This window comes from Dipteris shenzhenensis, chromosome 7 (genome assembly GCF_047967505.1).
Source record: "Dipteris shenzhenensis isolate YYH24624 ecotype China chromosome 7, Dip_SZ_1.0, whole genome shotgun sequence".
NCBI classification, from domain to species: domain Eukaryota; kingdom Viridiplantae; phylum Streptophyta; class Polypodiopsida; order Gleicheniales; family Dipteridaceae; genus Dipteris; species Dipteris shenzhenensis.
This window is the reverse complement of record NC_141602.1, coordinates 27,385,044-27,412,617: the sequence shown is the minus strand read 5'-3', so window position 1 is coordinate 27,412,617 and position 27,574 is coordinate 27,385,044. Positions and strand designations below refer to the sequence as shown.

At 44.0% G+C, this 27,574-nt stretch overlaps 1 protein-coding gene across 1 annotated transcript; it reads left to right on the top strand.

The window, feature by feature from the left end:
* Positions 1–1,525: 1,525 nt before the first annotated feature.
* LOC147900176 (EamA-like transporter family) lies at positions 1,526–27,324 on the top strand. Its single transcript, XM_087376965.1, has 3 exons — positions 1,526–2,364; positions 2,521–2,938; positions 26,696–27,324. Exons 1-3 carry the CDS (start codon positions 1,792–1,794, stop codon positions 26,992–26,994), a joined length of 1,290 nt encoding a protein of 429 aa, XP_087233091.1. The 5' UTR covers positions 1,526–1,791; the 3' UTR covers positions 26,995–27,324.
* Positions 27,325–27,574: the final 250 nt, after the last annotated feature.

Genomic DNA, 27,574 nt, shown 5'->3' with positions numbered 1-27,574 from the left:
CCAATAGCATCTTGATTTGAGATTGTAACCCCCACCATATCTTTGGTTTGTAACAACACCATCTGCCACTATAACTACAACATCTACAATTGTAACTACACGAACACAAAGGAGTCGCCCTGGAAGAAGCTCGACTTCCACCGCTTTTTTGAGAAAGAAAACAAAAGAACTCCAGCTCCACATGCAGACCATTCGAGTGTAGCTTATTTACAAGCAAGCGAGAAGTTGGATAGTGATGAAGAGGATTCACATGAAGAAGATGCACTTACAAATTTTTATGTAAGCATGGCAATCTTACATCCCTGTGAAGATAAGGGATACATTTGGGGATTTTTGAAATTCAGCGTCACCACAATGTTGATTGATCCAGCTTCCTTGTTCACAAATCAACAAAATCAGGATAAGCATTTTGCATGCAAATTGTATGAAGATACGAGGAAAACTAAAATGCTAGTTGTAGGCAATGTTACTCTCCATCCTATGATGTTTAATAGACTTCCAAAAGATGATCCTCTATTACATGATGTCAGATTTCAAAAGCGTGGAGACTTTCTCCAAGCCTTTGAAGACTTCAAGAAGAGTGACTTTGTTCGTTTAGAGTGTTTGTACTAGAGTAGATACGAGAGTGACATCGAGAAGAGATATATGCTAGCAAGGAATAGGTTCTTGGATAGATATTGGTTTGAGCCCATTGATGGGCAACATTTTTGTGACACTTGGAGGATCACCCTTGACGAGGGATGAAAAATGAAACTTTGCCATAGGTTGAGTGAATGGAAAATTTTCAAAAGGTCGTTTGTTACATAAACCTATTTAATGATGACTCAAAGTACTTTTCTAGAATCATAAAGGTTGAATTTGGCTCCATTTATGATGAAGAAAAGCTCAACTCTTTCTAAGGTCCTAACAAAGGCAAGGGAGTTATGGATCGGGTGTGGAAAGCCACAAACACTAAACGGCAAGAGACCAATAGCTGAGTACATGGCAAAGAGGAGTTGCTTCTATAGATGCTTGAAGGGCATAGTAAATGACGTGCAGCCAAGTGCCCATGATCTAAACACCACCGTTACAAGATATAGGGATATTACTTGCATTATGTTTTGTGAGGAATCAATATTTTAGTGCATTGTGGATGTTTTCCAAGCATACAAAACAGGAAAGATATTCTACGAGGGACTAGAGCATATTGTAAGTCAAAAGAAAGCAGCAAAACCAATCTCTATCGTTTGGTGGAGACCATTAAGGTCCATTCTACATGAAATAACAAAATATATATATGCTAGTAGATATTTAGTGGTGGTTCTTTGGAAAAAGAGCAAGCATAGCCACTTGGATGATGTGGTCACCCGAATGGTTCAAAGTGAAGTTGCTCTCTCAACATTATAAGAGTGTATGAAATAAAATAAATGAAGAGAAAACAATTATCTTGCTCATTATAGGATGGCATTTGCACTAGAGAGATGAAGGTTGAGTGAATGTTTCATGGTGTGGTTTCCAGAGCGCAAGTGTCCTAGTTGGTGAACAAAGAGGGAAGAGGTGGAGACGGAAAACGTGCTAGCGAGAAAAGCAAAGGAAATGGTTGAATTTGGGTGCCAAAGTTTGATAATCTATGCTAAAGTGTGATCATCTAATCGATCTATTTGATAATCTCCTAAAACCTTTGAATTCACCCTTTGATCATCTGTAGATCTACTCATCGATTTCATCTTTCCCTCCTCCCTCCATCCCATCTTGCTCGATTTGAGCCTCTGATTATGTAGCTCTACCAATTTTGAGCCTTCTTTCTTCACCATGCTGCCACAGACATGGCGATGGATCGTCGGCATGCTCTACGTCGTCGCTGTGGCCGTCATCTGGATCGTTGCTAGCTTCGTAGTTCAGTCCGTCGTTGATAGTGGCGTCTCCCCTTTCCTCATCACCTACGTTTGTAATACGCTCTTCGTTCTCTACATTCCCATCGTTGAAACCGGACGGTGGTTTCAGTCTTGCTCTCGGCGAGTATCGTCTAGGCATCCTGAGGGCGACGTGCCGACGAGTACATCAGGAGTGAAAGCATCTGAAACGGAAAATCTTCTTGAGGGCGGGGCTTGCAAAAGTGAAGGGTCTGAAGCTTTGCTGGAGGTCACGCACGGGCAGGTTTTGGACGACAATCAACTCACCAAGGCTACGCATACAAGCGATCATGGCCTTGGCGATGTTGAAAATACTAGCATTGGATATGAGAAACTAAAATTGGAGGAAGAAGGTTCGAAATTAAGGATCTGGACAAGAAAAGAAATTGCTTGGGCAAGCTTGATTGTATGCCCATTTTGGTTCCTAGCGCAGTATACATTCAACCTGTCCCTCAAATACACATCAGTAACTGTGAGTCCCGTTTACCTTTTCGCATTAATATCTGGGTAAAACATAGCATGAATTTGTTCTTCACCATTTCTGCTTGCGACCATTGCAATAGTGAGATTTATTTACCGGCTTGTTCTCTGCTTTGTGCTGACACAGATTTTTTTTGCTTGCAAACAGTCAAACACAATTTTGAGTTCAACCTCCAGTCTCTTCACATTTTTGATGTCGCTGAGGTTTCTGGCAGAGAAGTTTTCATGGTTGAAACTTTGGAGTGTACTTCTTTGCATGGCCGGAACTGTAATTGTCAGCCTTTCAGACTCTCAAGAGAGTACAAGTGGGGCAACAAATCCAGTTTGGGGTGACATTTTGTGCCTTGCATCATCAGTTTTCTATGCAGCTTACACAACATTGATCCGGAAGAAGCTTCCTGATGAAACGAAGGGTGAAGGAAGAGCAAGCACAGCCCTGTTCTTGGGTTTCCTCGGGCTATTCAATGGGCTTCTTTTCTTGCCAGTTGCACTGATATTACATTTCACTGGAGTGGAGCCTTTTCACCGGCTCACACTTTTGCAGTATGGTCTTATAATTGGAAAAGGTCTTACTCACTGCTTTTGTGTTCTCAGTACTCTCGGCTCTTGTGTGCTTCCCTATCAAAATCTGTAAATGGTCTTTAGATCAAGCTTGTTTTGCAGTATTTTATTGAGTTGAGCTATCTTTAATAGCTTCGACATGTTGGGGAACTGTAAATAAGATGGCAGCTTGCCTCAGTCAGCTCTGCAAACCTACCTCCTTATAACGGATAGTTTACCTTGTTTTGCGTAACTGACTGTCTAGGAAATTACAGTGGAAATGACTTTAGGGGAGCCTACCCTTTCTTGAAATGAGAGCAGTAACGGTCACTTGAGGAATGGCCTAATGTATTGTCAGTATCCCCAGTCCATGCAGTCTCAGACTAGCAGCAGAGTTGAGATGTAGTCTGGTACCAGAGGCTCGATGTAAAGGCATGCATTAGTACCCCGATGTCAATAGCCTACCTCTCCATTGCAAGCTTGTCTCTCTCTCCACCTCTCTCTTACTTGTGGGAAGCTTAGCCCTATCTGTTTACTCCAAGACTGGATGCTGTAAAATTTGAAATCCAATTTTTAGCATGCCTTAAAAAGACACATTCGAAAGCTCCAACCAGGACAAAATACCATTGGAACAAAAGAAAAAGACTGCAATACCAACCAGGCTGCATCTTATGGTCCTGAAAATCGGGAGGTATGGATGGACAAAAGCTGACAGCTACTAGCACTTCATGGACATTTAAAAATTACAAGTTACTGCTCTGGAAAATCTGAGTACAAAGCTACTACAGTGTTGAAGAAGTCTCATTATATATGGAAGAATCTTCGATTCTATTCATTGACAGCAACGGTTAGAGTCATATATTCCAAGAAATCCTGTATTACCCGAGAGAGGGACAAAAACAAACAACTCAAAAAATAAGGATATTTGCACAAGGGCATCTTGATACAAGGGTCTCCAATACACGGACACCACAACAACATACTAGTTCTGAACACATGAGAAACCTCAACAGACATGAAGAGTAACTCTTAGAGACCAAAATATTACGCCTGTAGAGTGACACAAGACATCTCACCCAACTGCGCTAATGCCTCGAATGATGCATTACTTTAGAACATGTTATCCCTGTTGTTCAGAGATATGTCGGCTACAAACCCACAAAATCTTCCATCTGTTCAAAATTGAGACTGCTTCTTCTTGATTGTTGATGAGATTAGCCTTGCCACACTTCTCTTTTCTCTTTCATGGTGAATTGTAACAAAGGCACTTTCCTGAGTTAGCTACTGGTTTAATTAGCCTCTTTAATGGCTTGTAAATAAATAGTTCTTTTAATAAGGGGAGCCATAAGTTGCCACGTGGCATCATAGGCTGGCCATCCCATAAGTAGATTTGTAATTGATGCCAGGCCCACACCTATAAAAGGCGGCTTTGCTGTACTTGACCATTCATGATCTTTGGAATAAACAATTGCTTTGCTGTTCAAGATAGCTGAGCTACTTGATGTGCATAACCAAACAAGGAATGTTCCTGTCCTGTCCCTGTACAGCCCCTATAGGCTCCTGGGTAAGTCCAGCCCATGACTTACCACTCCTACTCTCCTCCTAACTCATAAGGTACTACCCTGGCCTAACTTTCCTGCTATATTTTGATCCTAGATTGCCTAGTTAGTGGTGACTATCTTCAGTTAGGAGCAGTCTTGTTGCATTGGTATCAGAGCACTTTTCTTGGGATTTGGTGAGTGAATTGTCATCATTTCTGCCTGAAAATTGGAGCATGGATTCATGAGCCTCATCCCTACCCTTGTGCAAAAATTTATCGCGGCAAGGTGTCTCTGTCAACAGCTGCCACGTGTCAGCCTGTAAGAAACCCTATTTGTCAAAGTGCTCAGATTTTGGGGCTTTTTGCATGAATGGAAAGCTCTTAATTTCCTGATTCTCCCTATGTGTTGGAATCACGAAATTATTAGGGTTTGACCCCACATTGCAGTCATAATCCAGACGCAGGTGGAACCAACAGGCAGTCAACAATCTCCTGGTAGAATGCACCAAATCATGTCATATTTGGCTTATTCTGGTTGCAATAGTCTCTAGGTGCTGCTTCTAAAAACTTTCGTGGAGATCTAAGTTCAAATGTAGGAGTTATGAGCAATTTCGACTGGCTGGCATAGAAGAACTGCTGCGAATTTCAGATCTACAGCTCCATTTCGGGTCAGCTTTAGTGCATATGGTCGCCCAACTCCATGGATTCAGTTGATAAAGTTTGATAGTGATCTGGTTTTTTGTTACTGAGAAATTCGAAATTCAGTTGCAACAGCTAGCGCAGGACAGTTATTTGCCAAATGTTCTAGCAATTTCTTGCAATCCAGGTGCAATGTTACGGATTTTTACTGCTTATTGGCTCTATGGTTCATTCTTAGCATAAGGATCACCTAATCAAGTGGGAAATTTCAAGTTTTCTCTCAAAAATTTGGCATGCGAAATTAGGGCAAGACTGGAATTTGGGGCTTTTGGTACTGGTTCATCTGTATACTTCCCAATCTATGCTAAATTGAGGGAGACTTACTGATTTTGACCCTGATATGGGTGAATTTCGGCTACAACAGTGTATTGTTGTATGAACAGTGAATCTTTTGTTCAATTCTTCAATCATATTGATCTATTAAACCAAAACAGTGCTTCTGTCTATAGCTTTGACACAAAATTGGCTGTTCAAACAATTCTCGGTCCTACATAGGTCTCTATACAGTCTGGTTTACACATTGTGCAAAAAGAGACTTGAAACAGTTTGCTATTCCTTGGAAATTGAGCTATTATTGATCAGGGCTTACGACTGCATTTACTCTTGATTCGAGTCATTAAAGATGCGTGCAAAGAGGTCTACTGGCCAAGCTAGTAAGCAGCCAATGGGTATCCTCGATTCCATCTCAGAGAAGGAAGCAATTGATGATCAGGCTGTAGTTTCTGAGCCCAAAGATCCTCATATTGGCAATATTCAAGGGAATTTGGAAGCAACTCCTCATGTACAAATGCCCCTTAGCCAGGAGCAGATTATAAGGAGCTGTGTGGATCCAATGCTACATATATTCAGGGTGTTAACCAATGAAATAGAGACCAATAATTAGAGGATTGACCAAAGGATGCAGAACATGTCTGCTACCCTTAATAAACGTTTTGACCAGCTCAAGAGAAACCAAATCTATGATGGTAAGAGACCTTTGGATCCCCAATTTGATGGAGACTTGGATTCAGATGATGATGATGATCCTGTGCGTGTAGCTGACCCAGTGGGTTTTATGGCTTCTGTCCGAAAGACCTATCATGCCAGTGGAGTAATTGCTCATATGGTCAAGGATTATGCACATGGTAAGGCTACTAATGGTGACAGTGTAGCAGCTGATGAGTTGTGTCTAAGATTCCATGAATACAAAGTGTTGCCAGCAAACCTTAGGTCAGCATTGACATACCAACAATATATACAAACAGTTAAATCTATTGAACCAAAGGGATCTTTTCATCAAGATAAAGATATGAAAGACAAGATTATACTTCTCAAGTTCAAAGGTGATTCCACCTCTCCTAAGGAATTGGAGGAATGGCTCAACAAGATGGATGCTTACTTCCTTCTCTATCCAAAAAGTGATCAAGGTAAGATCAGATTTGTTGTTCTTTATCCTGAAGATTATGCCCACTCTTGGTGGAGGCACCTACAGCAAGAGGGAACTACTTTTAACTCTTGGGATGAGTACAAGGCTGAAATGACTAGAACTTTTATATCTCCTTTTACTAGAGATCAATATATTTGCAGGTGGTATGATCTAACTCAGCAAGGATCAGTGAAAAACTATATCAAACATTTCTGGAAATTGGCTTTATTTGTTCATGGTATTGATGACAGGGTTAGAATGCTCAAATTCATCCATGGGCTACACCCTAGTAGTTCTTCAGATGTGGCAGCTCAAAAGTCCATTTCTCTTAAAGAGGCCATGCACTTGGCAGAGCTTTATGAGCCCAAGTACAATTGTAAAGAGAAGACTTTGGGTATTGGTCACTTTGGAACTAAGCCTACTGTCAAGGGGATTGTCACTGATGAAAACAAACTTCCTGCACCTGCTACAACTTCTTCTATTCCCAGATTTCCCACAGTGTATGGTAGTGGCATGGAGCATACTAAGGTTTACAAGGCTGCTGATGCAAAGCCAGAATTTGTGTTACCTTTGTGGTGAGAAGTGGATCCCGGAACATAAGAATGCCGGCAAAGCCAAAACAGGAACAAAGGTGAGCATGATCCTAGAGATGGATGATGACTTACCTTATGATCTTCCTGTAGCAGAAGCTGAATTCCACGAATTTCATGATTGTGTGAATGAAGGCATTGATGATGAGGAGGATCTTAGCTCAAAAAGGGGTATTTCTCATCCCTTTGACCCAGGTGGTTCAATCGTGGGTAACACCATGTCTACTGGTGACTGTCAGCTTAACCTCTCAAGGAGACCCAAACAGTGGAACATTGAAGTCTGGATGATTATGAGTTTGAGCCTAGGGACTCAAAAGGTAATGCTCCTGTTGAGGATGATGAGGTATATTGGGATACTCAACGGCGTCTCTCCTCAGTCTATTATGGGCTGTAAAAGTGATCAGACTCTCCGTTTGAAGGGATTTATTCATAACAGACCTGTCCATATACTTGTTAACAGTGGCAGCACACATAACTTCATTTACTCCAATCAGTCCAAGTAGTGAGGTTGAACGCATCTCCATTGGATTATGGCCTTAAAGTTGAAGTGACTAATGGAGAGCACACCATCAGCAAGCAATGTTGCAAAGCCACTCAAATCAAAGTTTCTGAAGATTACTCTTTTATGGGTGATCTACTTGTACTGGATATGGGCCCTATTGATATTGTATTGGGCTGTGAATGGCTTAGGTCACTTGGAGAGTTTTCTATGAACTTGAATGAGATGTACATGAGGTTTTTCTATGCTGGGAAATATATTACACTTATGAGTTTTATGCCTCCTAAGATAGCTCTTGTATCTGCAAGAAGAATAGCTAAGGATCTCTAAGGTGTTTGTAGTATCTGCTTTACACTTAGCCAAAGCACCACAGGGTGATGGGCTGCAAGTGGAGGATAGAGAGATGCAGGAGTTACTCCAGGAGTTTTCTGATGTATTTGCAGATTTTCTCCTTCATCTTCCACTTAAGCGAGACATTGACCACACCATTGTGCTGGAACACGGGTTGAAACTAGTGAATAAGGCTCCATATAGGCTTTCAAAGGCAGAAAGGGAGGAAGTGGCTAGACAAGTGGAAGAGTTATTGAGCAGAAATTTTATTACCCCCAATCAATCTCCTTTTGCTTCTCCCGTGCTCTTGGTGAAAAAAAGAGATGTCTCTTTTAGAATGTGTATTGAGTATAGGGATCTGAATAAAATCACTGTCAAGAACCGTTATCCTATGCCAGGATTGATGATCTCCTGGATGAGCTGATAGGGGCTAGTTTCTTTACCAAAATTGATCTCAGATCAGGTTATTATCAAGGAGGAAGATGAGCCTAAAACTGCCTTTATGACTGAAAGGGGACTCTTATCAATTTAATGGCCTGACAAATGCTCCTGCAACCTTCCAAGCTTTAATGAATAGGATTCTGCAGCCTTTTTTCTATAAATCTGTCCTGGTGTTCTTTGATGACATACTAATATACAGCAAGTCCAAGGAAGAGCACTTACTGCGTGTAAGACAGGTCTTGGAGGTGTTAAGGGCACATCAACTGTTTGCGGAGGCAAGTAAATGTACATTCATGTCAGAGGAAGTGGAATATTTGGGCCATATAGTCAACAGCAAGGGAATAACCGAACAAGGTTAAGTGTGTTCAGGAATGGCCTAGACCCACTAATACTACTCAGTTGAGAGGTTTTCTTGGGTTGTCTTCCTTTTACAGGAGGTTTATTGAGCACTATGCAGAAATTGCTGCTCCTCTTACTGATCAACTTAAGAAGGAGGCTTTCTGTTGGATTGTTACTGCAGACAAAAGTTTTCAGGAGCTTAAGGCTGCATTGACATCAGCACCCATTCTTTTATGTCCTGATTTTTCCCAGCCTTTCACAATCGAAGGTGATGCTAGTGGACGTGGCATTGGAGCTGTTTTAAAGCAGAGTCATGGGACTGTAGCTTATGAGAGTCGGAAATTAGATGACAAGGAGTCTAAGTATCATATATATGACCAAGAGATGCTTGCTGTCTTTCATGCCATTAAGAAATGGCATCACTACATTTATGGCAGCCATTTTAAGGTCCACATTGATCATAAAACTCTCAGGTATTTCCTATCTCAGTACCAACTTTCTCCTAAGCAAAGAAGATGCTTATCTATGGTGCAAAATTATGACTTTGACATTGAATACAAAGTGGGGAAGAAAAATGTGGTGGCTGATTCCCTTTCTAGGATGTGGGCATGTACTCTATCTACCATTACAGAAATTTATAAAGATTGGGTACATGGGATCCAAGAGGAATACCTCTCTGATTCAAAGGTTGGTGCTATATTTCAAGCCCTGCAAAATCCTTGTCGCCAAGATTATCCAAACTATAGTTTGCACGATGGGCTATTGTGGTACAATGGTAGAATATTTTTGGTTGAGGATTCTGTTTATAAGCTGTTGGTACTGCAGGAGGTACACTCATCTCCTATAGCTGGTCATATAGGATTTGTAGAAAAGGGGTAGGGACAGATTTGGAGAAAGGGGGATAGAGGAGCAGAAGGCAGAGAGAGAGAGAGGGGAAGAAGGAGAGGGAAGGGGTAGAGGGAGAGGAAGAGAGAAGAAGAAGAAGAAGAAGAAGAAGAATATATTATCGTCCTCTGAAGACCAAAAAATCGGCCTATGGGACCTGAGCAATACAAAATCCTCGTACACAAAGACTCCTCCCTTGGAGGGGAGGGTATTAAGAAAAACTACCTTTATGTCAGGTGAGTTCCTGTGCTTGAAAAGCTTATAGACAAACGTTTCTAAAGCTGGGGGTGACCCGCTATGTAGCATATCAGCCAGTCTGTTATGTCCTTCGAGAAGAGAGCTAAATGCTTTCTGGATGTGAGTATAGTAAGGGCATATCATTACCATGTGTTCTTCAGTTTCTGCCATTCCCTAGTCACATAATTGGCATATTCTGCTCTCTTTTGGCATATCTTTCCATCCTCCTATTTCAATCTGCAGCTGGTGTGATCGGGTGCGAAGTGAGGCCAAAGCTCTTCGCTTATGTATTGCCATAGGTGTGCAAATGTACTTCTGCGTGGCTGTTTCTCTTCCTGTATAAGTAGCCCAATATTCGGGGTTAATAAATGTACGGTAGTACTCAAACTTATCTCTGTTTTCAGCTGTTTGCCATTTCCTGTGTAGTGCATTCAGCAGGTCATGATGAAAGGCATCCTCATCTACCTCCTACGGAGAGTAGTCCAAGTACCTCTCCACCTCCCATTTTTGGAACCATTTTTTTAAATCTAGTGCCCATTTAGATGCCAAAATCTTACCCTTATTCGTCTTTTGGGACTTTTGACTTTCTACCCATGCCCTCTTTGGCAGCCTTTCATTGTTCATGCGCTTGACCTTTGTGATGTATCTGAGTACTCTCTTCAAGGCATGCAACTCTATGGGTATGCATCGTGTCTCTAGGAGTAGGAGAGAGTAGGGTGTGGTAGCCTTGATGCCAAGGTGTCTTCTAATGAAAGATTTCTGCATTTTTTCTACATCATTCCATTTTGATGATGGTATACTCCCCTCCCACACCTCTACCCCATAGAGCACTGTTTGTACCACATATGCCCCAAAAATCATGTTTCGTACTTGCCACCTTCTTGTGTTGGTATTGCTGTAGTCATTTTCAAATTGATAATACTTTCCCCATCCTGCATCAATTCTCCGTTGCACACAGCTGCTGCATTTGTTATTGGCTGGAATTTCAATGCCTAAGTATTTGAATGAGTGCATTGTATCAACAAGTTGACCCATATATGCGATTGAAGGGGGATTACTTGGCTGTATAGTCTTGACTATCATGAGTTTAGTTTTGGAAACATTCACAGCCAGCCCCACTTTCCGAACAGAACATGTTGAGGATATCCATCAGTTGTTGCATCTTACCCTCACTATTAGTGAAAACAACCACATCATCCGCATAAAGAAGCAAGTGAATCTCAAAATTTGCTAGGTAGAGGCTGGACAACCCTCTTTTACCTGCTTTTGTGTGCATCAGTTTCTCAAGTCTATCAATGCATAAACCAAACAAGGTGGGTGAGAGTGGGCATTCTTGTTTGACCCCCATATTGCTATAAAATTCTTGTGACATCCCATCCTTACATTTTAATTGACATTTTACTTTCTCATAAAGTCTAAAGAGAGAGAGAGATTGGGAGAGAGAGTAGGCAGCACATAGGAGGAAGGAGGAGGTAGTCGATAGGATTAGATCTCACATCAAAAAGTATGTAGTAGGGAGTGGATGGAGACTTATATAGTCCTTCCACATTTTCCACCTAAAGGACCTCTAACTTGGCTTGGGCATCCTGCATATTCCTTTTTGCCAACTGCAGAATAATCCATCCTCTCTAAGTCATTCCGTGCTTGCTGATTTTTCACAGCCATGTCACCAATTGAAGTAGGCATCCCGACCTTGCATCCGTACATTGCCTCAAATGGACTCATGCCAATGGAGAGATGCTTGGTACTGTTGTAGCAAAATGCAGCAAGTGACAACCATTTATCCCAAGACTTTTGAGTATCATGGCAAAAATGCCTCAAATATTCCTCCACCCATTTGTTCACCCTTTCTGACAGTCCATTAGTCTCAGGATGGTAAGCAGTGCTAGGTGTGAGTAAAGTACCCACTGCTGTAAATATCTCTTGCCAAAAGTGACCCATAAACTTTGCATCTCTGTCATTGACAATTTCTCGAGGGAAACCATGATGCTTAAAGACATGTTCAATGAATTGCCAAGCAACCTGCGATGCTGAATACCGGGTCTTAGTGGGTATGAAATGGGCCTATTTTGTCATTCTATCCACCACCACAGAGATGATGTCCCATCCCCTCTCTGTAGAAGGCAATCCTGTGATGAAATCCATTGCTATGTGCATCCATTTGCCCTCTGGAATGGGTAATGGCTGCAAGAGGCCTGCGGGTAACTTGCTGTCCACTTTATTCTGTTGGCAAGGCAAGCATTCAGCCACGTATTTAACCACATCTCTCCACATGCCTTCCCAGGTAAAGCTCTGCTTGATTCTTTCATATGTTTTAGTGATACCTGCATGTCCAGCCATGGGAGAGGAGTGCATTTCTTGCAAAACCAGCAGGTGGTATCTTGAGTCTGGCACTAAATAAATCCTGTCTTGGCACCACAACAGCCCATTATGCAATTTGAAATCCGGATGACCCTGACTAGAAGGCCTTTGCAAATCTGAAAATATGGGAGCTGCTTTAGAATTCTGCATATACTCTTCCTGAATGCCATGAATCCACTCCTGATATATGGTAGAGATAGCAGACAAATTGCAAGCCCACATCCTGGACAAGGCATCTGCAACCACATTTTCCTTCCCTTTTCTATACTCAATGTCAAAATCGTAGGATTGGACTGCAGCCAACCACCTCTTCTGCTTATATGACAAATTTGGCTGGGTGAGGAAGAATTTGAGTGTCCTATGATCTGTTTTCACCTTAATTTTACTTCTGTATAGATAGTGGTGCCATTTCTTGAAAGCATGCAAGATAGCCAACATCTCCTGATCATAAACATGGAAATTTAGTTCTCTGGCATCAAAGTTCCTGCTTTCAAAGGCTATTACCCCTTGTTCCTAGAACAGCCCCCAATCCTTTGCCACTGGCATCTGCCTCCACAATGAAAGGACGTGAAAAATCAGGGCATACCAAGACAGGTGCATGATAGAGAACAAATTTGAGGTCTTCAAAGCTGCGTTGAGCTTCCTTTGACCACCCAAAAGCATCTTTCTTCAAGAGGTCAGTAAGAGGAGCTGCCCTCTTGGCAAATTTGTGAACAAAGTGCTTGTAGAAGAAAGCAAGACCTAAAAATCCCGTCAACTGGGTGGGATTTTGTGGTTGTGGCCAATCTTTGATGCATTTCACTTTTGCAGGATCCACTCGAATGCCACATCTACTCACAATATGCCCCAGGTACTCAACCTCCTTTGCCATAAAAGTGCATTTGCTGGCCTTTGCACAAAGCTGATGCATCCTTAAAATTTCCAGCAATTGCTTCACATGCTTAATGTGCTCGTCTATCCTTGCTGTAAATGAGGATATCATCAAAGAAAACTAGCACGCATCTGAAAATAAGTGGCTGCAATATCCTGTTCATTAGTGCCTGGAAGGTGGCCGGTGCATTAGTCAATCCAAAAGGCATTACCTTGAATTCATACAAGCCCCGTTTTGTGCGGAAGGCTGTCTTGTACTCATCTCCTTCTTTCACCCTGATTTGATGGTAACTAGACCCTAAATCTATCTTCGTGAAAAACTGAGCACCCTTGAGTTCATCAAACAGGCCATCTATCCTAGTGACAGGTCTTGATAGTGGCCTTATTTAGATCCTTGTAATCAATGCACATGCGGTATGATCCATCATTCTTCTTCACTAGAAGCACTAGAGAGGCAAAAGGAGAAGTGCTATGAGAGATGAAGTTCTTGTCGAGCAATTCCCGCACCTGTACTGCCACTTCCTCCCGCTCAACCTTAGAGAGACGATATGGGGCTTTGTTTATGGGCTTACTGCCAGGCTCTAGAACAATGGCATGATCCACATCCCTCTTGGGAGGCAATTGGGATGGCATATCAGCAAATACATTAGCAAACTCCGATAGCGACTGATGCATATCTCAATCCTCAACATGGGGAATTCTACCCCCCTAAGATACTGACACATTCAATGCGTAGAGGGCATGCTCCTTTCTGAGCTCTCTAGCTAACTGCCTTGCTGAAACGACCTGCAATTTAGGAGTGGCAATGCCATGCAATGCTACAGTTCAACCCTTGTGGACAAAGCTGAGTGATAGGTCATTTAAATCCATGCTGATTTTACCCAAAGATTTCAGCCAATTGCAGCCCAAGACAGCATCTATTGGGCCCATATCCAATGCCAAGAGATCCCCAGTAAATTCATAATCCTCAGAGAGCTTGGTCCTTGCATCTTGGCAACAAAATTTGCTGATCAAATGCTGTCCATTTGCCACCTCTACTCTCAGGCCATGATCAATCTCAGTAGCAATCAGTCCCACCTTGTGTAAGGTCTTAGAATTGATGAAACTATTGAGTGCTACCGCTGTCCACAAGCATGTGAACAGTCCTGCCATTAATTTGTCCTTTCAATCTTATAGTTTCAGCACTTTTGGCACCCATCAAGGCATGAGAAGAGATAGCATAAATAGCTTGCAATAGATCTCCTCTTCATCCATAGGAGCATTGCCATTTGTATCCTCTCGCTCAAGAAAAGGCATAGCAACCTGATGCTCCACATGAAAGACTTTAGGCCAGCGGCCTCGCATGTTACATATGGGCTGAGTGTCATCGGAATGTATACCATGCATATTATGTTCATTAACACCACCGGGGTCAAAAGGGAAATCAGCCCCCTTCGTGGCACTCTCTATATAAGAGGCCTATCATGTATTGTTGATACACACACATATGAATAGATTGAGTGTTTCATACTTCCTGTCTCTCTCCCCATGGCTTTCCGTATTTGGTTTGATCCTCCGTGATCTTTATGCTCATTAAGTGATAGATTAGGTTGGTACGATCCACACTTTGTCATGGTATTAGAGCTTAGGTCTAGTCTCCTAGATCCATTGTAGGCACACCTTAGGAAGGTTATGTTTTCTCCTAGGTTAGTTCTAGTTTTAGATTGAGAGTTATCTTCCATGGCGGAGAGAATTTCAGTTTGTTTTGGGGAAGTTCCACTCATTGAGAGAGCTTGAGAGCTGTTTAACTCTCTTCTTTGAGAGAGAGAGTCAAGGGAGAGTCTCTTTGGTATACTGTGCATGCTTTTTGATTTCAGAGGATTTCAGTTTCTTCTATGAGTAAGAGCGATCTCCTTAGAGCCTTGCATCAAGCTCTCCATCTACAAGCCTGGACTGCAATTAAATTTTCCTCCAATGCGGACTTCCGTGAGTTAGCAGCTCCCCATGCAAGCTTCCTTCTTTGTTGAATGCTCTCTCCTCCAACAAGCGCAGTTCCAGCTCCTTATCTGTGTCAACACACAGTGACAGACAAGCGCCTCCACCAACCCCTCAACGATAGAGGCGACAACATTTGGCGACTCCTCCATAGCTTTAGCGTCTCCAGCAGCCTGAGAAATGGCTCTACAGGTCGGCAACACCTTCTGCTTTGATTTGCAGCAGAGAATCCTGTTACAAGTGATCTCACAGCACGCCTCCCGACCGGCCTCGGCCTCAGCCTCAGCAAAGTAGACCTCTGATTGACTAAGGCTGCCTCCATCTCTGACGACCAGCAATGAAGGCGGACTGTGCAAGCGCTCCAACGACTTCTAGCACCACCCGCGGCTGCTCCAGAGTCCACTTCGTCTACAACTAGAAACGTCCGAGCACCAAAGCTTGGTTGCATGCTACGAACTACCGTCTGTGAAACAACTCTCCAGTGCCTTCAAGCTTCAAGCTTCAAAGCGGCTGGGCAACGTGCAATGATCACCTTAAGCTCCCCTGTAACCAACCACGCGCACATAACAACGAGCACATGGGCTCCAAAGGTTCCGGCACTTGGACGACCTTCTTCAAACACTTACAACCACCATAGTTTTGCTTGTTGGTAAATAGCGAGTATGCAACTACCTACTTTGATGGAATGATGCAGATAGTTAGCGCCCCTTGGCGTGAGGAAACCAAACCAGGAAAGGATGTCTTTGAACGCAATCTCCTTTTAGAACAAGTCAAAGGGAGGAACCAGAATGGATGCCGTTCACGATGAGACGGTTTCGACCAAAGTCTGCGACTACCAGTAGCAATACCTCCTAGCCCCGACAGCCTCTGCAACACCTTGCAGCTACCCACAACACAACCGGCTCCTCACTGCCCACTGACACACCGAACAGGCATAGCCATCCGTTCCGCGTGCCACCGGCCATTGATCAAAAACTCTTTCTTTACCTCTGCCACGTGGCAGATAAGAATTGACCAGGGTTATTGAAAGCACCCAAGGTTCAGTTTATGGTTAGGTTGAATTGCATGGTTTAGTGGGACCATGATTAAGTTAATTCTTAATGGTATAGTGGGACCATGGTTAGGTTGAATTGCATGGTTTAGTGGGACCATGATTAAGTTAGTGGGTTAGAAGGTTGCCACATGGTATAGTGCCACCTAGGCATAATAATCCCTTACTAAGCACAGTGTGTGTGCAGTATATGAACCCCTATGCCACATCATCAATTACTCCTCTTCTTCACAGAAACTTCGACAAGGCGTAACTTTCAATTCAAGAGGAATTTGCACACACTCCAAAAGGAAAAGTGATCGTCTTTTTGAACTCTACACGCCTGTCAAGTCAGAATCATTGTACGCAATTAGACACTGTCAATATTGAAAGAAATAATTGGTAAGACCTTTGCGACAAATGGAAAAGCAACGCATGAATGCACAAAGCACAAGTGCATAGCCATGGCATCCATACATAAAGTATTAAGGCACATGGAAGAACAAAGTATCATGCATCAAGCCATGTCAAGCGAAGAAGTGAATGCCATTGACTTGAAGCATTGAAAAGCAAAATCCTTGCCACCTTCAGCCCATATGTTTGTAAATCAAACCTAACCACCTGAGAATAGCCATGTAAGCATCCAGGGGAGGATTTGATCTTGTAATATCCACACTTGATCACCTTAAGTAGCAATGTATGCACTAAGGGGAGGTGATGGAATGTAACTCACATCTGACCACCTTGCGGTAGCCAATGGATCATGGCACCAAGGGGAGGTGTTGAGAGTTGTGGTGCCATGAGCATATAATTAGAGGCTAAGGTATGGTATAGGAAAGAATCAAAGTAGCCACCCTAGGATGTGGACTAATGATGTGGAGATGTGGATTGAGGATATCCACAAGGAGAGATGTGGATGAGAGGTTCCCACATGGTTTGAGTATTCAAAGGGCACTCTCTATATAAGAGGCCTATCATGTATTGTTGATACACACACATTTGAATAGATCGAGTGTTTCATACTTCTTGTCTCTCTCCCCATGGCTTTCCGTATTTGGTTTGATTCTCCGTGATCTTTATGCTCATTAAGTGATAGATTAGGCTAGTACGATCCGCACTTTGTCATGCAGGGATAGATCGAGGGGATTTGCAAGTGGCGTTGCCTTAGCGCTTGATTTGGACACTCACTAGCAGCTTCGAAACACTGATGTAGCTTCCTGCGTTGTATAGATACTATGGTCTCCATAGGGTGTTCAAGAAAATTGGTGAAGCGGCTTATCAATTGGAGCTCCCACCTTCTACTTGAATGCATAATATTTTCCATGTATCTTTACTCAAGAAATATCCAGGACCTGCAGAGCAAGTTTTAGAGGAGTTACCTCCCATGGATGAGTCTGGATTCATTGAGTATGTTCTTGAAAGGATCATTGGTTTCAAAGATCATGAGCTCAGGAACAAGTCATATGTGGAGTATTACATCAAGTGGAAGGGCCTCCCTAATGAAGAAAATTCTTGGCAGCTAGCATCTATTGTTGAGCAGTACCCTTATCTCCTCAGCTGATGCAGACATTGATTTATTTTTTTGGGCTTGGAAATAACCCGGTGTCATCTATCCTTGTCACTATCTTCTTTCCTTGTTTCAATTCATCTGCAAATTTGAGGACTAGGAGGGGAGGACTGTAACAAAGGCAGTTTCCTGAGTTAGTTACTGGTTTTATTAGCCTCTTTAATGGCTTGTAAATAAATAGTTCTTTTAATAAGGGGAGCCATGAGTTGCCACGTGGCATCATAGGCTGGCCATCCCATAAGTAGATTTGTAATTGATTCCAAGCCCACACCTATAAAAGGGGCATGATCATTGGAATAAACAATTGCTTTGCTGTTCAAGATAGCTGAGCTACTTGATGTGCATAACCAAACAAGGAATGTTCCTGTCATGTCCCTCTACAGCCCCCTACAGGCTCCTGTGTAAGTCCAGCCCATGACTTACCACTCCTACTCTTCCCCTAACTCATAAGGTACTACCCTGGCCAATTAAAAAATAAAATAAAATTGCGGTGCCGGGTTGAACTCACGCACACTCACACACACCCACCCGCCTTAACCACCAGGCTAGGACCCCATTGGCCACCTTGGCCTAACTTTCCTGCTATATTTTTATCCTAGATTGCCTAGTTAGTGGTGACTATCTTCAGTTAGGACCAGTCTTGCTGCATGAACTGTCTTGTGATGATGATGACCATTTACTGCGGCTTGAAACTTGACTGTCCTCCCAAAGAAATGGGGAATAACAGTCTGGCAATGGTACTAAGCTGGCACTGCTCCAAAAACATGAGGAACAAATGCTCTGTTATGTTAACATGGCGGCTCAATAAAACCTCCCGAGAGACTGAAAGCCGACCTACCCAATTGACAACTACTATGCCTGCCACTGCTTCTGCTGTGTCCAATCATCCCACCACGCTAATATTGCTAACTCCTGATCAATGGGTGGTATGGCACTTTGATAGGCTCCATGGAATAGGAACTGCGGAGGCACTGAGCTTTGGCTAGCTAATGGCAATGATATTTGCTACCAGCTGCTGGCATGCACTCTCCCCACTGCGGAAGAACCACCCATATAGAACTGCTGGTGATACTCATGAAGTGTTGGAATGATGACGAAGCCACTGTGGCTAGGCAACCAAAACCAACACCTGCAAACTCTAGAATACTGAAATGCACTCCTAGAAATTGAGGTATTGCTGTTTGCATGACTAATGTGCGTTCTGGAGTGATAATTGTTGAGGGTAATAGCTCTGCTAACCTCCTGGAATCTAGAATTGTGGACGTAAATGCCTCCTGAAGAGCTCCAGTGATGTAGGGAGCTGCTGAAATTGTGGCTGTATCCCAATGGGCGGGAACTGATATGCACTCCTCTAATGAATCGCCTAAAAAGGAAGGAACTACTAGGTGACCAGGACTGTGGGTATCTCCCAAAGGAACTGAGAGAGGGCTTGAACAGCTGAGTACATATCTAATGCAGTGACTGATTGGTATGCCTCTATAAAGAATTGTGAGATGGATGGTATAGCTGCTTCCCACCGAAGGAATACTGGTACTAAGCCGGCTAAGGAAAGAACAAGCTTGATGAGCACACCTCTGAAGAATTGACCAAGTTGCTGCCAATACTAAGGGAACTGTCACACTGGGCAATGGTACTGCAGGTGGCTCAGGGTCTGATGAAGAGGAAACTGCATGACGAACCTCATGGAGTGAAGGACATAATAATCATCAACCTCTCTACTGACTGGTACTACAACCTTGGCCTCCCTAAAGAACTGAGGAAGGGGAATCGTGGAGGACACTGTTTGACTATCCTCATTGATTATTTAGAAATCATCAACCTCTATACTAGGGACATCTATACCTGCTACTCCTTCTGTGAGGGTACTCCCTCCTACCAGGCCCGAAACTGGTCTGGCAAAGTCAGAAGACACCTCCTCCTAAGGCCACTGGGACTGGAAACTAAGCCCACTAGTCTTGAAAACTCTTGATGAGAAGGTGAAATGCGAGTCAACCTGACTAAAGCTGATGTGGCCGAAGCTCCAAGGGAACTGAATGTAGCTGATGAAAAGGCCTAATGGGTGGAAGACCCATAACACCTGTCTGTTGAATTTGGGGTTTCCCCTTGGGTGTAAGCCTTAAGAAAACTAACTGCGGAAGCTGGATGACCCCCTTGGGTGGTAGACCCAAGAGACCCCATATGTTGCAACTGCTGGGGGACTGAAATGTCTCCAAGGGTTAATGACCCTTCAAGAATGATGGTGAAACCTGTGTGGTTTCCTGAAGAAAGTGATCTAATCGACTGAGCTCCCTCGGTGGAAGACCTATAGGAACTAACTAGACATGCTGAAAAATGTGGATGGGTGGAAGACCCATCCGATTAACTGCACTGATTGAACGATCCCCTTGGGTGGGAGCCCCAAGAGGAAAAGCTGCTGAAATTGGACGATCCCCATGGGTGGTAGGACCCCGAGGCTCATCATCTGTGCATGCTGATTGAATGGGGATGGCCCCAGGATGGAAGACCCTTGAGAGCTAAGTGGAGAAACTATAAGACCGGTAGACACAAGAGCACAACCTCCACCTTTGCTCAGTGTGCTAAGATGGCTCTAGGGAGGGAAGACCCCTGAGAGCTGCCAGTGGCACTGGCTGCAATAACCTCATGGGTGGAAGACCATAAGGCCCTCCATGCAGCCACTGCAGAAACTGAAGGGTCCCCTGGGCTAGACCCCAGAGAAACAGATGGCTGAACTGATTGTGATGCTGTGATGGTGACTGCCGAAGTTGTTAGAAAACAGAGGATATCCACAGCGGAAGACTAATACAGTCCAGGAACTCACATAGTGGTGTTAGATATGTGGAAACCAAAACTTATTTCCTTATGTGTACTTAACATACATCTGCAGTGAGGAAATGAGCAATGCACAGGAGAGATGTAGAACCAATACAAGTTATATTTCCGTCCACAACAGACACAATACAAAAGTGATGCCCAGGATAAGCCTGAAGGTGTGTTTGTGGGGCACGACAATCGGGCCCACGTAAGCTCAGAGGGAGTGCGCAGGCTGTGTTTTGAGAGTGCCACGGAGGTAGAAGAACAATTGTTTTGTTTATGTACAAGGGTGCACACATATATAGCAGTCAACTACTAGATGGTGTCACACTGCTTGACCTCCTTGCTGCTCTGCAACGCAGCCAATGGTGAGGCCCATGCTCCCTCTTTGATCCTTCCTTGCTGCCCTGAATTTCAGCCTAGGATGAAGGCTTGTTCTAAGATCTTTGTCTGCAACATTAGCCACTTCCTTTGCAGGTCCTGATACTCCTGGAAGATGGCCCAAAGTGTGCTGGTCTGCTGCTCCAATCTGCTCCTGAAGTGCCTCTTCAGTTGGATGAGTAGTGAGCCCCCAATGGGCTCCTTTTAAAGGGGCTGGTAACCCCCCAAAATAACCGACCCAGCCGGTCTGGAAAACTGACTGGGCTGGTCTGTATAGGCAGCCTATTTGCTGCCCGATCAAATCTGCCTGGCCATGTGGCAGTCTGCCAGTACCCCAGGCTCTGTACAGCCCCTAGTCAGGGTCTTCTCCTGCCCCAAACCACGCCATATCCTGCTGCAAACAGACGCCTGTCAGTATGCCTATGCTCTGATCTTGTCCAGGCTCTGGATACCCTGCTGCGATTCCGTACAGCCCCCTTGCAGCCTTCCATACATATTTTCCTGCAGGCACCAACAGTCCCGGGCCATTCCTGGATACTCTCTTGCCCTGGGACCTCTGCCCTAGACCTGTACACCTTCAAAACAGTCCGTACTGTTTCTGCTGACCTCGTCTCTGTTCCGTACAGCTTCACCTTGCCAGGTAATCTCCTAGATGCGCTGCCCACATGGCAGCCTATGTGCTGACCATGTGGCAGCCCCATCCTTTAACTTTTGTCTGTGATTATGCTGCCCACAAGACAGGCACTATGCTGTCCATGTGGCAGCCCTAAATCTCTCTGGTCCACTTCCCCAATGCTCTCCTCATTTGGGGGCTTATGAATGGGGAGGTGACCAGTCATATTCCAATCGAAGGATAGTCCACGGACTAGTGCTTGGAGGTGGAAGGAACCGATTTTGCTTAAGGATATGATCCTGCTCTCTGAACGCTTACATGAGAGCTGCAATGCTGGATGGGTCCATGATGTAATACAGGTAGACCCAACAACTGCTGTGACAATGACCGCTAAAGAACCCTTTGCTGCAAGGTGTAAATGCACACGGATGGAGACATGAGCCGACTCGATGCGTGATGGAGGGAGGGAGGGAGCGGCTAATGGAGTATGGTACTACCACTAGTCCGGGCTATGCAGAAAATACAGAATTGGAGAATATCCCGACCATACTCCCTAGTCTGGGGTGGGGACAAAAGATAAAATTGGGGAATATCTGGATCATACTCCCTAGTCCAGGTGAACATGCTCCCTCCTTTGCCAATTGCGTCCCCATTACTGTGATTTTCTGCCAGCCTTCTTCAGATCAGAAGGATCCATGCTGCTCTGATAGCAGTGTAACATGCGGGGGCTTACTGTGCACAAATGTTATGAATAGATGAATGTGATAGAGACTCAAGCATGCAGGACACCTGAGATCTTCCTAACTATTGTACATTGCTTTATTTATGATACTGGCAAAAACACCCTCAGTACTGTCTTACATGAGTGCCATGGAAAACTCCCCTATTTACAAGATTGGGAGAGACGAGCTATGCTGCTGAAACAGGACTGGAAGCACCTCGAACTGCTGTTGTCTAGATCTAGAAACTACTGTCGCTGTCCAGATCTAGATAGCACGGAGAGAGAGAAAGTGATAAAGATTTTGCAATTTCGACACAGGCATGCAAATTGGTATGCAATGCAATGTGCAATTAATTACTAAATGAATGCAATGCATTGTCCAACATACATCTCTTGTGCTAGACCTTCTTCCCAATGCTGCCCTATCCATGCTGCTAGCGACATCCTATGGAACCGATTGTAGTAGATGAGCCTCTTGGGTCCACCACCCGAGGGGGTTGTCCAGTTCCCACATTTAATTTTGTTGGGGCTTCCTCCAAAGGGGACACCCTAGTTGCTGCAACCAGTTGAGATGGGTCTTCCACCTATCAGGACTCTTCATTAGCTACCTTCAGTTCCTATGGGTCTCCACCCTTGGAGCTCTGTTGGCCACGTCATCTTTCATCAGGCCAACTCATATTTCACCTTCTCATCAAGAGTTTTCAGGACTCGTGAGCTCAATTTTTAGTTCCACTGGCCTTGAAACTTAACAAGAGGAGGGGCGTCTTAGAAGTCTTCTAGACTAGTTTCAGGCCTAGCAGGACGGAGTACCCTCATGGAGGATGTAGCAATCAGCAGAAAGAAGGATGATGATTCCTTGATGTCAGTGAGGATAGTCAGACATTGTCCTCCACAGTTCCCCTTCCTTTGTTCTTTAGGGAGGCAGCAAGCAATATCATTCAGTAGAGAGGAGGTTCACGACGCTTCATCATCATTGTGTCCTTCACCCCATGAGGTCAGTCATGTAGTCTCCTCTTCAGCAGATCTCGAGCCACTAGCAGTAGTAGTGACCGATGTCCACACATTCAGCTCCCTTGGTGTTGGCAGTAGTTCGGTTGAGTCATCGGAGGTGCGCCCATCAGTCTGATCCCTCTCTCCATTCCTTTACGAGGCATCCTCAATGCTAGCTAGTTCTTCATTCTCTCGAGGAGCATCTATTCCCTCCAGCTCTCTGTTTCGAGATGCATCCAATTCAGCTACTTCATTCCAGGTGTTCTCGGCAGTTCCAGACACCTCATAGTCCCTTCAGGCCAGATCCCATTCAGTGCATTCCTTAGCGGGGTGCTTTGTAGCTCATCCATTCCTTCAGGCAACATCTAGTATAATCTATCTCTTAGAGGGGTGCTCCGCAGTTCTAGTTACCTGTGAGCCCCCTTTGCGAGCCATCCGTAGTTCCATCTCTCTCCAATTTCTCAGGGAGACATCCATAGTCCACATTCCAGGAAGGTGGCACAGCTTTTACCCTCAGCAACTATTACTCCAGCAGAGGAGGCAGGTGTATTCCAGCTTTCTTTCACAGTAGTCATGCAAACTGCAGTACCTCAGTTTCCATGTACTTTGTTTTTCCAAGAGCCCATACCACCCAGTGATTAGGAGTTCGCAGGAGTAGTGTGGTAGGATGATTGGATATAGGAGTTCGGCTTCTAGTCTTCGCATCAGTACCGGTCACAGCCTCCATCTGATCTGAGTTCTCAGGTCCTGTCAAAGAATCCCTTTCTATGTCAGCAATGTCAGCCAAGCACCCAGATGGCTCCAGGCACTCATCACTGCTCATCACCTTCACAAAGGTCTCTGAATCCTCTTTTGACCATTTCTCAATGTTGGACATTCTGACCATAACATCACATTGGGAGATGCCACCAAAAAAAGTTCCTCTCTGACCACCACATGAGCTGAGTTTGACTCTTTTGAGTTTGAGCTTGCCCCCTTCTTCTTCTGATCAGCCTTCTTTTTGCAGTCCTTCGCAAAATGCCTTGGCTCATCACAATAGAAGTATTTCTTCTCTGTCTTCCTCTTGTTCTTGTTTTCTTTTGATCAGCCTCCTTTTGATTGGGAGGTGACCTCTACTTTTCCAACATCATTCAGTCCATCAACATCTACCGCCAATTCAAAATTTAATTAAGAGGGGCATCCTTGCACTAGGGTGCATTGTGACACACATTCAGACCCAAGCTATTTTGTCATATGGTGTTGCCCCATTGTGAACCTAGTCCATGGATGAGTCAGGCATGAGCTACATGGGTCCATTCCTGCTTCCCAAAGTAACAGGCCACAGCAGAGCAGTACGGGTCGCAAGGGCAAGCGTTTCAAGGTACCCACCTAGCAACAAATTCTGTAGAGGGGAATGTCACGTGCACTGGTGCGAGGAACAGGTCGCTGTGACACATGGCTGCACAGTCAGCATCTTGCAGCATTCATATGCAGTATTGCGGGCATTCTCCTAGGCCAGCCACGGCACAAGAGTGCACATCATTTGGGGCTATCCAAGCAGCCTGTTTGTAGGCCAGCTGGGTCGCCTAGTGTCGGCCCATAGGGCTGACCAAGTCGAGTCAAAATATCTCACTTACTAGGTCGGTCAACCAGCTGGTCTGGTTAGTCAAACTGACTAGCATGGTCGGTCAAAACTGGTTGACCAACTGGCCACAGCTGGCCATTTCAATCCCTATTTAAGAGGCACTCAGCCTCCATTTGTAGGATTCAGTTCTCTGGGCGTTCTTGCTTTCAGCATCAGCCTGCTGACGCACAGCACCAGCACATGTCAACCACGATCAGCTCCACCCAGCAAGGGCATGATCTGGACTGTTCCAGTTTGAGATGTTTTCGGTACCGTTTCAGCAGTATAGCTTGTTCTCCCACAGGTGTAGTTTTCGCCTCAGATAGGGGGGTTTTCAGCTTAGTTTTGTATGCCGATTGGCACTTGTGTGCAAACAGTAGTTAGGGCGTTTTCGTCGGCATCATAAATAAACTAGTGTACAAAACCTAGGAAGATCTCTGTTGTCTTTCATGCTTGAGTTCTCCATTTACATTTATCTATTTGCGCACAGCAAGTTTCTATGTGTTACATTGGTACCAGAGCTTAGGGATGGTTGACAGCCTTAGGATCATGAAGATAGCCATGCCGTCAATCACTTCATTCACATCCGCTCAGATGGATTTTAGTCTTGGAGATCTTGCTACAGGTCGTGTGCTTCTTGCATGAGCATGTAGGAGCATATAGGTTAGGCTTGCATCATTGTATAGGCATAGTCGATCTAGTCAGTCAGTCCAGAACAAGATAGTTAATCTCACCAGTCAGTCAACTCAAAGCATAGTCAGTCCCGCCAGTCAGTCTAGTTTGAGCATAGTTAGTCCAATTGGTTGATGCACTACAGACAGGACCACAAGTGACATCCTATAGAGTGGTTTGAGATTTGTTGTCAAAAGGAGATCGCGGAGTCTCGTACAGGTCTCGGCATCATCGAGGTTCTCTTCAACATCGCCATTAATAGCACATACACTCAGCCTTGGGTTTTGCGTATGGAAAGTCTGCATCAGGTGGTTAGATCCCAAAGTCACAGGCCACGGCAGAGTAGTTCGGGTCGCCAAGGCAAAGGGTTGCAAGTTATCCACCGAGCAGCAAGTTCAGCAAAGGGGAATGTCACATGCACTAGTGCAGGGCACAGGTGATAGTGACACCTAGCTGCACATTCAACATTTCGCAGCATATTCTAGGATCCTTTTGGCAAGGATTTAGGGCCAGAAAAGGCGCCAAAGGACCCACCACCAGCAGAAGACAATGCAGGTCAAAAGAATGCAGAGTTGACTTTTCAAGTCCCAACCGTGCTATGACATGAGTGTAGCAACAGAAGAGGGTATTGCTAGAGATAATCTTTTCATTCTCCCTAATCAGCATACAAAAAGAGTGGACATATTATTTAGAGCTTTACTTCTGGACGAGAAGTTTTTCATCAAAGGGCATCACATGAGAGCCAGGAATTAGGAAGCTGGATTACACTTTCTCTGGATAAACATTATTGTTGAGTTGGCCTTTAGTATCGATAGTGAAATAAGAATCCACAATTTGCATCAATATTTTTGTCCTCTTCGTAATCTCCATGTAGCTGCTGACTATCTTAAGGGACTTTTTGCGCTTTGTCATCCCTATTTTGGGTGCTTTCTTCCATGTTATAATCTATCCAAGCTGATGAGAGACAAAACGCTTGATGCATATATAACCTAGAGAATGTGTGCAAGAGATCAATCTTTCTATCTATGTCCTGAAAAGTGGGATCACCTTTGGTATGCCTTGCATGAAGTCTAGATCTTGTCCGTAAGTTCTAAGGATCCTTTTTGTAGGCACTAACATTGTGCGAGTTCTTTAAGAACCAGGTTTTAATGAAGTTTTCAAGTGCTAGATAGGAAACAAGGTGAGAAGTAACATCTAAACAGTATACGTGTGTTTGTTGATGCAGGGCTCTTTGACAATGTTTTGAGTGATTACCTGTGGGCAAAAGCATTGTTACTCACGTCCACTACAGCAGCAACTGCAGGCCTGTCAATTCAAGTGCCAATTGCAGCTGTAGTAGACTTAGTAAGGGGAATTAAACTTGGTGTTTTGGAATATGTAGGAGGAGTAGCTGTTCTGGTGGGATTCTGTGGCATAAATGAGGCTGCCACTGGCTTTTGTACTTCTCGAGAAGAGGGTTGTGGTCAGGACGAAGGGATTGTGGATGCTATTGAATCCAAAGAAACTGTTCTTGCTACTTCATAGAAGGAAAATGTGGCTAACTTTTCCCAGGTGCAGGTTGTATGATTATGGTCAAAAGCCTTGATATGTACATGCCATTCTTCTTTCCTACCTATTTAGATGTGCCATTTATTACCCATGTTATGAGAGATTCAGAAATTTATACAAAGCTCAGTTGGAAAAAAAAGGGAATTCTTGGCTTCTTTTGGGAGCTTTACTACAGTAAATAATAAATAAAGTAAGAAAGTAGGCAAAGCTATTTAGTAATGGAAATTTCAGGTGCCAAATTTGTTTTGAACTTCAGTACAGATAAATGAACTATGACCAGGTCAGTGTTCTTTCACTGATTGAATATGTTGGTGTGGCATTGTCTTAAAGCAATGTTCCTCTTGACATTAGAAAAAAAATCTGGAAAACTAAGGCAAATCACTTTGGCTTTCACAGTGGCTTAGATTATGATGATCAGAGGGAATATTCTTAAGCTTTGGATTAGCTCCCCAAATGATAGGGCTCTTTTGACTAGCTTTCTTACTGTTGTGATGAGCTGACTTCCCGTCCAAATGGCTCCTCCTCAAGGTCCGGTTTTGCACAACAAAGTAGCATC

Coding starts and splice junctions, on each gene's coding strand:
- LOC147900176 (XM_087376965.1), top strand. CDS start 1,792: ATGCTGCCACAGACATGGCGATGGATCGTCGGCATGCTCTACGTCGTC. Junction 2,365..2,520: donor TCAAATACACATCAGTAACT/GTGAGTCCCGTT, acceptor GCTTGCAAACAG/TCAAACACAATTTTGAGTTC. Junction 2,939..26,695: donor TGGTCTTATAATTGGAAAAG/GTCTTACTCACT, acceptor TTGTTGATGCAG/GGCTCTTTGACAATGTTTTG.